This window comes from Sminthopsis crassicaudata, chromosome 3, assembly GCF_048593235.1.
Source record: "Sminthopsis crassicaudata isolate SCR6 chromosome 3, ASM4859323v1, whole genome shotgun sequence".
Taxonomy (NCBI): domain Eukaryota; kingdom Metazoa; phylum Chordata; class Mammalia; order Dasyuromorphia; family Dasyuridae; genus Sminthopsis; species Sminthopsis crassicaudata.
Window position 1 is genome coordinate 396,355,169 of NC_133619.1, and position 12,705 is coordinate 396,367,873.

At 49.0% G+C, this 12,705-nt stretch overlaps 1 protein-coding gene across 7 annotated transcripts; it reads right to left on the bottom strand.

Annotated features, from left to right (window-relative positions):
* Window positions 1-537: 537 nt before the first annotated feature.
* Window positions 538-9,371, bottom strand: MCAM (melanoma cell adhesion molecule). 7 transcript variants are annotated; one of them, XM_074302376.1, is made up of 19 exons: window positions 9,180-9,371; window positions 8,449-8,544; window positions 6,221-6,342; window positions 5,853-6,063; window positions 5,653-5,723; window positions 5,482-5,569; window positions 5,028-5,207; window positions 4,687-4,808; window positions 4,403-4,562; window positions 4,145-4,263; window positions 3,916-4,057; window positions 3,560-3,681; window positions 3,274-3,415; window positions 3,067-3,168; window positions 2,957-2,974; window positions 2,699-2,837; window positions 2,289-2,406; window positions 2,111-2,172; window positions 538-1,685 (listed from the first exon to the last, which is right to left on the bottom strand). In XM_074302376.1, the coding sequence occupies exons 2-18, from the start codon at window positions 8,510-8,512 to the stop codon at window positions 2,137-2,139; spliced, it is 1,956 nt and encodes a 651-aa protein (XP_074158477.1). In that variant the 5' UTR covers window positions 8,513-8,544; window positions 9,180-9,371; the 3' UTR covers window positions 538-1,685; window positions 2,111-2,136. The 7 variants fall into 7 exon arrangements, with proteins under 7 accessions (XP_074158477.1, XP_074158476.1, XP_074158480.1 ...); XM_074302375.1 differs by having other exon boundaries at window positions 2,699-2,840; XM_074302379.1 differs by lacking the exon at window positions 2,957-2,974 and having other exon boundaries at window positions 9,180-9,369.
* Window positions 9,372-12,705: the final 3,334 nt, after the last annotated feature.

The following is a 12,705-nucleotide window of genomic DNA, read 5'->3' on the forward strand; positions in this document are numbered from 1 at the left end:
ATAAGGGAAGGGGGGGGGCAGCTAGTTGGTGTAGTGGATAGAGCACCAGCCCTAAAGTCAGGAGGACCCGAGTTCAAATTTATACTTAGCACTTCCTAGTTGTGTGACCCTGGGCAAGTCACTTAATCCCAATTGCCTCAGCCAAAAAAAAAAAATTTTTATATATATATATATATATATATATATATAGGAGGCAAACAGGTTGCCAAGTACCTTGGCCAGCTCCTTTGACACACTAAGTCAATACTGTAATGTTTGGGAGAAACTCCAAATGATCAGAAAGAAAGAAAGAGGGGAGGAGAGGCTGGCAGAGCTGTGGGTGGTCTCCTTATACCATCTTCCCATTTTAAGAGCAAAGGCCTCTCTGTGAGAAATGACTTGTTTCCTTTGGTAGATCACCATGCCACTTGCTTAAAAGAGGTCTGTCCAAGTTCTCTTCCAATAGTTGCAAAGCATCTATTTGGGGCCTTTCCCAAACCAAGAAACCCCCTGGTTCCTGTGTGCTAGAATTAAATAAGGGATAAGAAGCAGAACAACTCTGGGAATAATCAACTTTATTTTTCACATCTCTCTCTATAAATCCTGCAACAAATTTGTAAATTTACACACATCTCAGCAGAACATTTTATATATATATATATATATATATATATATATATATATATATATATATGTATCTCCCTCTCTCTCAATCTCTCTCTCTCTCTCTCTCTCTCTCTCTCTCTCTCTCTCTCTCTGTATATATATATCTCAATCTTTGGCCAGATCCCATTTCTAACTCCCAAGTACCATTCACCTTTATTGGCTTCATATATCCTAGGGTGTGTGCTTCTCAACTGATAATATGGTACTAACAAGCCCATAGGTTAAATTAACATCCCTGACTACAAGGGCCAGTTAGCCTCACAGAGAGAAACTGTTCTGCCTACTCTCACCAAAGTCAGTCAGTTTGTGACCAAAAAAACTTGAAAGCTCACATCCTACTGATGTGGATCAGTAGTTTCACTTTTCTGAGTGGAGAATGAAGGATACTTCATCCCTATCTACCTTTTTGTAGGAAGCCATGAGAAACCCCAAAGTAGGGAGGGGACAGTTTTAACAACAACACTTTTGTTTTGTGGCTTTCAAAGATTGCTTCCTCCAAAGCTGTTATGAGCAACTTAGTGTGGCAGGGATCCCCATTGACTCCCACCAATTGAAACCACTGTATTAAATATCATGGCTACCTGAAAAACTTTCCAGCTAGCCAAGAAGCCAGCAAAAATGAGACTGCTCACTTTAGCTATTGAGAGAACATGGTTATAAGACATCCACAAATATTGGGAGAGAGTTGGGGAGCCACAACATCCCTGCATCAAACAAGGGATCTTGTGAGACCCTAAGGCCACTGCTTGGGGTACAAACTACACTCAGGCCCCTCAGAGTGGAGATGATGTCCCCATTCCCAAGGCTAAGTAAACTTGACAAAAGTGATGCAGCCTGGCTTCTTTCCATTCCCTTGACTTCCACAATGGATTCTGCAGGTGAGCCAGGGCACAGGAGAGCCATTTCTGTCTGTCCAAGGTCATCCCAAGTGCTGATGGTGGAGGGGCGAAAAAAAGAGCAGAAGCAGTCCCACAGAGGGGAGGAGGAAGCATGGCAGGATTTTCTTTGGACTAGTTCCTCAGATCGATGTACTTCTCTCCCTGAAAGTGAGTAGAGAGGAAAAATGAGAAAAGGATTTGGGAATTGTGGCCCAGGGGCAAGAGGAAGCACTGGGTAGGGAGAAGAGGGTAATGCAAAAGCTGGTGAACTAGATGCAGCCCCTAATAGAAGTAGCAGGGGTGAGGAAAAATGAGGGAAAGAAAAAAATTGGCTACAAATTGATCCCCCATGTCTGGGACATAGTTTAAAAAAAAAAAAAAAAAAACATGCCCCAGATTTTATAAATTTTGAAAAAATAAAAGCAAAAAGCTTTCCCACTTAATGACGTAGAACAAGAGACATGGCTACAAACAGCTGTGAGAGAAGGCTTCTGCTGTCTTCCTAATTCAGATTTTCATTTCTGTAACTAGTTGCATTCTCTTCAAAAACAAAAAACGAGTCCTCACCCCTAGCCTCAGCCTGATACCTGTGAACAGTACCCAAAGGACTGAATCAGGTTTGCTTCTGTTCCATGACCCCCTCCACCTCCTAAGAGGGAAGACAAAGACCAGGGAAAGTAAAAGTCTTGAGTTATTAGGCCCTTTCCCTGGTATCCAGTGAGATAAGAGCCAGGGCAGGCACTAGTCAGGGAAGCTGCCTCCTACCTGATCTCTTGGCGCTCTCTTGTCACCGTTGCTTCCCTGCAGAAGGCCCATCTCTTCTGGGAGCTTATCTGACTTAACTTCAACTACAATTTCGTTCTTACGAGCCAGGGGCAGTGTGCTAGGGGGAGGGAGGGAGGGAGAGGTTGACGATGTGGGGTACAAGGGGGCAAGGGCTGAAATCCTGGGGCTCATGGGGAACACTGGGAAGTGAGATGGGGTGGGCCCTGGGCCTCTGGGTGAACATTTCAGAGGGAAGTGGGATTGGGAGGTGTGATCAATGGAAGCCAGGGTGGTGGACGATGAAGCATGGATTCTCTGCCCATCCCCTACATGCTCCTTTCAGCACGAGAGCAAGCAGGGGCCAACCCACTGGCAGCAAGCAGGCTAGCATGAGGGAGCATCATTCTTACATTTCCTGTTTGCCCGATCGCCCACAAGGCATCTTGCCCTTCTTATAGAGGAAATAAAGTACAGCACCCAATACAGCCAGCAACAGGATACAGACGATGACCGCCACGATGACGACTCCCTTGCTCTCCTGCTTTGTTCCTGCTACCCAGAGACGTAGCCATCACTGCCTGTGACTGACCTCCCCCCTCTCCTCGTGTCTTCTTTCCTTTTGGCCCAGAACTCACAGTTCACAAGGGAGAAAGTTGGGCAATACTCACCTTTTTTGACTGGATCTCCTGAGGTTGGCACAGGAAGGAAGAGGGGAGTAAGGAAGGTGAATGCCCAACCCTACCCCACCCTGCCCCACTCTGGCTCAGGCCTTATTTACCTGTGGAGGTACTATTGCCTTTGGCAGAGGGACTGCTGGTGGTGGTGGTGCTCTGGCTGCTGCTGGTGTTCTCGGTAGGGATGGTGAGGGTGGTTAAGTTGACTGCAAGGAAGGCAGAGAAATGGGTTAGAAATCGTGCAAGAGATAATGTTTCACCAGGGCTTCCTTTCTTGATTCCTCTCATGTACCAAGCAAAACAGAGCTTACCCAGCTCTAGAAAGATGGTAGTCTTGTTGCTTCCCAGGGAATTGGATGCCTGGCACACAGCACCCTTCTCTAGCAGGTCTGGGATCACTTGGACTGTCAAAGTACTCAGCACAGTCTGAAAATCCTTGTCATGTTCATGGACCTGCCCAAGAAATAGTCCCAGCTCAGCAGATGCACAATGGGTAAGAGGTGGGGAGGGAAAGGGCTGTGGAGAGGGAGAATCTCAGGTCCTGGGAAGTAGAGCCCAGAAGATTCATGGGTGTTAAGGGGAGTAAACCACTCTCACCGTTCCGTTGGCACTCCAAGAGATGGTGGGCCTGGGCTGCCCTGAGACTTCACATGTCAGGTTCACCTCTTCATTCTCTCTTACCCATAGGCGCTCTTCCTTTGCCATCACCCATGGGGACCCTGGGAGAGAGGGGAAGGGCAGAGTGGAACCATATTTTGTAGGATCTATTTGCTTGCTTTACCTGGACAGATTTTCCTAGCCTGAGTCCCTTTCCATCTGGTGAGGGTTAAGGATTCCTGTCTATAGGGAGTTCACATGTCAGCGGGAAGGCATATGGGTTATCAGAATATCAGCTGAAAAAAGACCCAACAAAGTGCCAAAGTAAGTTTATTTCCACCCCCAAAGGACCTCACCATTAATGGTAACATTGACCAACTGTGTATGTTTCAAGCCAGGCACTCTGGGTACAGATGCCACACAGAGGTAGCCTCCTCCTGCCTCCCGAGTCAAGTTGGTCAGATGCAACACAGATCCATTTTTCAATATCTCTTCAGTCTAAATGAGAAGAGAGTTCAGGGAGAGGGGAGGTTAATGCCTTTTTTCACCCTTTCCACCACAGAGCTCCCAACCCTGCTTGGATACCTTTTCTCGCTTCCAGTGAAATACCACAGGCTGGGAGCTCTCTGCCGAACAGTTGAGTTTCAGGCTGCTGCCCTCTGACCTCACTGGAGCCTTGGGTTGCACCTGGACGTTGGACACATCTGGGGGCACAGCCAATAGCATTGGGGCACATGTAGTTCCCCTTCTTCCCCCACAGCCGCCTCACTGGCCTTTATCACCATGCCTAGGGGTCCATATCCCAGTGACCTCCCTTTTCCCATGGGCGTCAAGCCCTCTTACAGTTCACCAAAAGTTGCTGCTGGTCAGTTGCCTCGACTCCGGTTTCAAAGTCCAGACCCAGGCACTCATAGAGCCCACTGTGATGCCTCTGTGCTTGCTCCAGAACGAGGACCCCCTCACTTACGTTTTCTAGCTCAAGCCAGCTGAGATTGGTAGGGTCCTGGGGGGTGAAGTAAGGCAGAAAGTGGGGAGAGACAACTTCAGAAAACCCCAACTCCCTCCCACGGTGCCCCAATCTGGCCCAGATGGCCAGGCTCTCCTCCAGGCCATCACGCCCTCTTCACCTGCTTTCGGAGTGTGAAGTGTGGTTGAGGGTTGCCATCTGACAAGCACTGGAGCTCAACCCTGTCTCCTTCCTTCAGCAGCCTATTTGGTATCACCTCCAGCCACACCTTCTCCATTGGGTCTAGGCAGACACAAGGGGTGGCAATCAGCCTCAGGCACACTGACCACCCACCTCTGGGAGGAGGATGGTGTGTGTAAGAAAGGCTTAGTCCCAGCTTCCCATGCAGTGGGAGAAGGGGGGGGGGCAGAGCTCTGGACGGGGGAAGAAATGACAGCTGTCTGTCCCCGGCGTGATCCCACCCCATGGCACCCACAGATTAAGGGGAGGAGCAGGACTCACAGTAGACAGTGACATTGATCTCCTGGGATTCCTTCATGTGGTCACCCCCAGGAAGCCGGTAGCTGAGCTCACAGTAAAAGAGCGCCTCCTTATCCTCTTTCTCCAGCTGTGCCCACAGAGTGCTTCTCACTGTGTAAAGCCCACTGGACTCTTTGGTTCGTAACTCTGAAATTCTGACCCCTAAGAAGAGCGGGCAAAGGAAGAAAGGGCTACAGCCTCAAGCACTTCTCTTCCAAATGAGCCCTGCTGCTAGTGTCCACCCGGGTCTCCAACTAAGGGACGCTGGGCAACCGGTGCTATTCCCTGCCTTAGACCACCGTCCATTGCCAAGGCAATCCAAAAGGCGCATCACGGCACCCGTCACGGTTGCAGGATGGGCACCGTTCCTCCAAGAAATGCTGGCACAGCACTGGTTGGGTTAGTAGATAGGAGAACAAAAGACATAGTTACTCACGGTTCTTCTCTTCTTTCAGAGGCTTCCGGTTTTTATACCAGGTGACATGAGGGATGGGGTATCCATCCTCCCCATTGCAAGTGGCCACCTAGGAAGAAGGAAGCCTAATCTGAGCATTCCTAGTCCCTACCTACTGGATCCTGGTCTTCCCCCTGTCCATGCATTTCTTACCTCCTGAGGGACCTTGCTGATCACAGAGATTCCAGAAGTGCTGGCCTGAATGGTGGGCTCCTTGGGGGCTTCTGCAAGTTTGACCAGTAGCAGTGAGTGAAGGGCAGGAGAGAGGCACAGAGAAGTGGGGACAGAATAGAGATCCACAGACAGTTATCCATGGGCAAGAGGGGCAGAGCATGCTGTTAAGGAGCACTCACTATAAATCCGGAGCTGAGTGTATTTCTCCCGGGCATGGGTGCCAAGGGCTTTGACCTGGCAGATGAAGGTGCGCTCATCTCTGGGGGTAACCTGTGACAGAGACAGGTTGGCCCCATCCAGAAGGGTGAGTCGGTGTTGGTACTCACCGGGATCAGCCTGGCCCTGACCCCGGCGCACCTGGAAGATGCGAACATGTCGATCCTTGTGTTTCTAAGGGATGGAGGGGAAAAAGGAAGGGAGCAAGGTGAGGAATACCATGAGACTTGGGGAGTAGGTGTCTCCCCTTACCCTTGGGGAATGCCAGTGCCCATGCTCTTCCCTTTCCCCTATTTCTTCCTTTTGTGTCCCCCAGTGTCTATGCACTCACAAAGAACCAGTCCACATGGCTGAGGTTGTCAGTGGGCAGGGAACTATCACAGTTAAGATGGGCGTTGTCTCCCACTTTATACTCCAGTATTTCTATGACGGGCTCCGCCTCATCAGGCACTCCTAGAGTGGGACGGCGAACATGGAAGTGTGTGTGGAGAAGGAGAGAATCATTATGAGGAACCCCTACCCAAGCAGCTGTTCCTAACTCCAGCTGTTTTCCCATCAGCCCTTCCTCCCACCCCCACCTTGTTCTCTAACAGCTGTTCTCTTGCCTCCTTGAGAGATGGGCTCTGACCCTGGCCCTGTTCTTTCTCAACTCCTTCCCTCCCTTGGCTGATTTCTTCCCACCTCAAGCATGCAGACACCCCCTGGAGTTGGGGATATTTGAGTTCTGGAGACACCTGCTTAGTGAAGGTAGAGCCCTGGAGCTGAAGCTAGGCATCTGCAGAAGCCAGATGGCAGGGGAAGAGAGAGGGGCAGCTCTGGCCTGGGGCCAAGAGGCCCTCCCTTCAGCCTTCTGGGTGAGCTCAAGTTGTGGGAATGTCAGGCATTTGTCCGGCTTCAGATGGTGGGAGTGGCACTTACAGCTATTCTGTGTGTGCCCCCCTCCCAGAAGTAGGGGGAAGGTGCTAGGCCCATGTACCCTCTCCTCAGATGGCCTGTGGTCTTTTCCTTTTCCCAGCGATATGCCCGGGCCTGAAGCATATCAGTCCACATGGGGCATCCTCTCTTGTCTCCTTCATTTGCCACCACTTAGCACCCCAGCAGCTCAGAGCAATCACATTTAAAAAACCCAAGTGGTGGGGCATTGAACCCCAGGATTCTATACTCTCCCTCTCATCCCCGCCCCTGCCCTCTCACAGGATGATATCACTGATGCCAGTTGTTGGAGCCTGCACTGCCATCCCCTTCAGGCTGGTGATATCACCAGCCCTGTGGCCTGGGCTGTACTGGGGGAAGTCTGGATCTAAATCCTGACACTGCAGCCCATGATGGGGATTACCCTGATGGTGGGACGGAACCAGGCACAGGTATGGGACCTGAGGGGCTGCCCTCATTAAAGAGAGGGGCAGAAACCCAGTTAGTGTGCCTCTATTTATTTACTTGTAAGAGAGTTGCCTTGGGTCAGCTGAAGACACTTCAGAGCTCAGAAGCCCATTTTAGCTCTTTCCCCAGAAATAAACCTAGGCTGGGAGGCGGCGCAAGGGACCCCTGGGACTGCACTGGGAATAGGGCCAGAGAACTGGGTACTGCCCCTTCATCCTCTTCCCCCCCCCAACTTCATCCTGACTGGGGCAGGGCCTCGGGGAGCCAAAGCCAAAAGAAACATCTGTAGCTCTGTTCCGGGCCATACAAGGGCAGAGGGGACCCCGGTGTGTGCCCGACTCTCAGCACAGGGATGAAAAATTATGGCATCATAGCGTGGGGCCTTATTTCTTGGACTGCCTACTAAAAGCTCCTGGGCTCTATGGGTCTAGGAGCCTTGACTTTCTTCTCCTTGGGGGGGCCTAGCCTTGGCTTCAGTACCTGAACTCTCCTGTCCTTTCCCTAGCTGGGCAGAAAGCTTCGGATACCCTCTTCCTCTCCGCTGGCAGTCTTGCCAACGCCCAAGGCTGGAGGGGAGTCCCGACCGCCCCTCCCCCTCCCCACCTCACCTCCAACTTGGCTCTTTGCCCGGAATAAAAAAAAAAAAAAAAAAAAAAAAAGGGAGGAGGGGCTCTGGCTCTTGGGACTCTTCCCCATTCCAGCTAGGAAAACCGCCATCCCTCACAAGAGGCGGTTATTTCATTCAGGATTTGGGGGGGAAGGAGCCCAGACAGCGTTACTGGCCGCCTCCATCAGGGATTCCCTCTCCCCCCACCTCCCCATAAGGCGAATACATGGGAGAGATGTGCTTACTCTCCACTTACAGTCCTAGAAGGCCCCGGACCTGCTACAACACTCCTTCCCCGACTCTGCAGCAGTTGCCCGTCCCACTCCCCAACCAAGATCCCCATCCTGGGACTCTTGAAGAAGCCTTGCAACTCTGTCCAGCTGCAGTTGCAAGCACCAATTTCAAACGGTACGAGGAGTCTGGTGTCTCCAAGATGGGGGGCAGAAGGGGTCTCGCGCGTCCAAATGCAAAGACACATCCCCGCCCCCCCAAAGCATCTCCGTAAGCCCCCCCCCCCGAAGCTCCCAGTCCGTCCCGTCCCCTGTTTTGCTGCGGTCTCCTGGCAAACTCACCGGCCGAGTAGCGGCAGCAGCAGGCGGTTAACAAGAGAGTGCAGAGCAGCCTGGTCAGATCCATGTTTCCCGGCCGGAGGGCGAAAGCCTAGTGAGCTAGCTCGCAGCAGTCCGGGGGCTGACGTCAGGGGGGCGGAGGGAGGGGGCCTGGAGCTCCCGGCCCGTCCGCCCCGCCTCTCGCAGCCCCCCGCCTCCCTCCTGGTTCCGCCACCCTAAGGGGTCGGGGTCCCACTTGGCACCTTTCCCGGGAGTTGCATGGGCCAGAATGGGGAAGAAAACAGAAGAAGGAGCCTCATCCCGTCCCCCCATATCCATAGTATTTAACTGGCGGCAGGGACGGGATGGGAAGAAAGAGAGGACAGGTGTCTCGGGGGCCGGACAGACAACCACGGAGAAAGGCCGGCTTAGTTTATCAAGAACTTGGCTCTTTCACAGGACATTAAACACTGTCTTCCAGAAGTCAGTCCCCCCCCCTTCCCCACAAATCTTTCTTTTCCCCTCGAACTCTCGCTACAACCACACCCACCCACACAGACACACACCCAGGACCCTTTTAGTTCTGACCCCAAGGAGACTCGAAAGTCTGGGTTTCTTAGGTAACTTCCCCCAGCAATTCCCCAGTACCAGATGGGGAGCAAGTACCAGACAAAGTCCCCAGAATCCCGTTAACCCGACCCTTCCAGTCCTGCCCCGCCCCGCCCCGCCCCTCCTCCTCCCTTCTAAGCTCTGACCCACTCAGCTCTTCTCTCCCAGACTAAAGCTCTTCGCCGCCGCAGCTCTGGCCAGGGCATCGATCGCTTCAGACATTGCGCCAGTCACCTCGCTTCCTCAGCTCCTCTCTGGCACTCCAGCGATTGCTGAGGCCCCTCCTGTTTCCCTTTGGCACATTTTGGGGCATTCAGAGGGTGGCTGGGCAGCCTCCTCCCGGACCCGACGCGCACCAAGACAGCTTTGTGGCGACAAGACAAGGGGAAGGCGGGGTTTCAATGGTATCTTTTGATTCTCGCCTCCTAACTAGTCCTGCTGTAGAAGGGGGTGTGGGATGGAAGGTTCGTGGTGCTGATTAATGTATAGAGTCCCTACGCCCAGCGGGCTGTTCTCCAGCTGCCCCCCGAGATCCGCGAAAGCCTCATCAGCTTTCAGTCCCACGGCGAAGTTTGCATTTTGCTCTGCAACTCATTTGCTCTACGACTGGGTCTGTTATTTTTTCTACCTGGCTGGGTCTCCTCTTCATCTTGACCACAAGGAGACTGGACTAGATGAGCTTTCACTTCTAATATTGTGTGATTTTTTTACCTCGCCTGGACTAATATCAGGCAGCATTTATAAGCGCTTAAAGGTTTGCCGAGTACTTTAACCTCTAACGAATAAATTCATTACCTTGGGCTCCACAAAACTTGGATGGAGAAAAAACATTGTATCTTTATTTTCGCTAAGGGAAATTTAGTATTTCCTTCGATTATGAATTTTTTGGAAAATATTCTCAGTAAGGGTCTATAGACTTCCTCAGCCCTCCAAAGAGACCCTGACACAATAAAAGTTCAGAACTCCTGCTCTGTTTCCCCCCAAAAAAAAATTCATAAAGGATAAAGAGCATCATCAATGCTCTGATCATGTCCGTTGCTGTCATGCTGATTAAAAAAACCTTAGGTGATTTCACATTGTCTATAAACTCCCTATCCTGGCATTCAAGGACGGTCACATTTTGCTTCCAAACAAACTGGACTGCTCCCTTTTGCCAGTTCTCTTGCTGCCCACACCCCATTCTTCCTGTAAATGGACCGAGCTATTGCTCTATTTCCCTTGTTCAAAAGTCTCTCTTCTCTTATATGAATTTCCCTGATCGCTCTAGCTTGAGGTGTTCTTTCCCCCTTCTCTTATTTTTTCTAGCACTACCAGGAGCTCTTTGCATCTATAACATTTCTCCCCTCCACCCCCTTGTATCACAGATATTTGCTTATAGGTTAATTACTATAGTAGATTGTAAACTTTTTGAGAGCAAGGGTTGTTTCCTATTTCATCTTTGCATCTCTTAGGCCTGGCAAAATATTTCTGCCTACAATAAACATTTTCCTCAGCTCCTAGAAACAGATGAATTAGATGTTCTCTAAGGTTTCTACCCACTCTAACAGTGACCTTGTGACTTTACAGAGGGGAGAAACAAATGATTGGGAGAAGGCCAGTCATTGAACCTGATCCTTGAACCTGCTGCCCACATCCTAGTCTTCCTGGATCTCTCTCTTCTCTTCCATCTGCAGCAGCAGCTCCTCCCAAGTTATCGATTGTGGCTTAGCCCAAGTTGGGAAGCACAGGTGATTTGATCTCAATTGTGTTTTTGCAGATGAACAAGCCTTCTTGGTTGGGATTCAGATGAGGTAGCATTGTTTTATTTTTGCTTGGGTGGGAGCACAGAACATTTGAAACCAGCTCTCTCATAAAAGATTTCATTGAAACCCTAACATTTTCTTAAAACAGCAGTCCTACTTTAGATCCCCTCTTCCTCCTGATCAGAATGAACCTTACTGATTTGAAGATTACTGAACAAGGTCAAGGTTTTTCCAGGGACCTATTTTGACTGGCTTCCCCAAAGATCCCCACCACTTTGACTTCTAGTCTCTCCCAGATTCCTTTTTCCATATCAGCTCTTCAGAGCAAAAGGAGAGAAATATGACACTTTTTTTTTTTTTTAAATCCTAGACCTACTCTAGGAGCCGATCTGGGGGACTGGGGAAGGGGCCCATTTCAGAATATGAACTCTAGGATTTGGAAGTGTTAAAATAGAAAATTAGGGTAGAGGAAGCTGAGACTTCTTATAAGAATAGAGGTGATAAGAACAAAAGGATTGTGTGTGAGTGTGTGTGTGTGTGTGTGTGTGTGTGTGTATGTGTGTTTTAGTGATGACGCACATTTGAATGACTGATGACTCCACAAACCACATTAGCTTCTGTGTTCCAGATATATACAGATGCCCCTCTTTTCCATTATGCTCCTCCCCCTCCTATCACTCTCCTTTGATAGCTAAGAGAGGCTAGAGTGGTATGGGGAGTGGGTCCTGGGATTCCCTGCTTTCAGGATACATTGTGATCCAGAAGAGACTTTGATACTGGGGGCATCAGAGTCCAGGGACCCATCCAGAATTCAGAAAGGGTATGAGGGGGAGTTTGGGTAGGGAAACAATGAGGGTCACTGAAAAACAGAAGAGGGGATGACTCAAACATGCTGTCAATTTTTTAACAAGGCCAAGGACTGAACAGTGAACTGCCTCCCTTTCCCCCTCCCTCCCTCCTTCTTTCCACTTAACACCATTAACTCACCATCCTTCTTCTGGCTTCCTTTCTCCTGCTTGAAAGGGAAGCCGGCCAACTATCGGGCAATCTGCAAGGACAGACAGTTCTAGATTCCGCTTTAGCTGCAAGGAAAGGCGTCTGAATAGGTAGAGGACAGCATCTAAATAGTTGGAATTAAGACTAGAAATCAGGGAGAATTCTCTAGTCATTTCTACCCAATTATGATTGTCAAGTCAAATCTCTTTATTAATAACAAATAAAATCTCCAGCTCCCTAGTTCCAATTAAACTTAATAGTTTTTGTATTTTTTGATGGGGATGGTGAGAATGGATTGAATTTAATAAACAACATGTGGTAAGGTGTTCTTTTGGGGTTTTTTCCCTTCAAATTTAATATTTTTTTTAACATTCTTTTTTTTTTTTTAATTTTAAATGTGAGTTCTGAGCTCTCTCCCACCCTTTGACCTCTACCCAGCCAGAGAGAAGGCAAGCAATATATATAAACTATACATATGAAATCATGAAAAACAATTTCATATTAGCTATTTTGGAAAAAAAGGAAATAAAAATTTAAAAACAAAAAAGGCTTCAATTTGCATTCAGACTATACCAGTTCTCGCTCTGGAAGAAGATAAAATTCTTTTCTTTTCTTTTTTTCCTTAATAGTATTTCATTTTTCCAATACATATAAAATTAGTTTTCAGCATTAATTTTTCTAAGATTTTGTCTTCCAAATTTTTTCCCCTCCTTCTTTAACCTCCTCCCTCCCCAAGACAGCAAGCAATCTGATATAGATTATGCATGTACAATACTTTTAAACCTATTTCCAAATTTGTCATATTATGCAAGAAACTTTGATAGCTAAAAAATCATGAGAAAGAAAAAGCAAACAAAAAAAGTGAAAATATTATGCTTCAATTCACATTCAGTCTCCATAGTTCTCTATCTGGATGTGGAAGGCATTTTTCCAT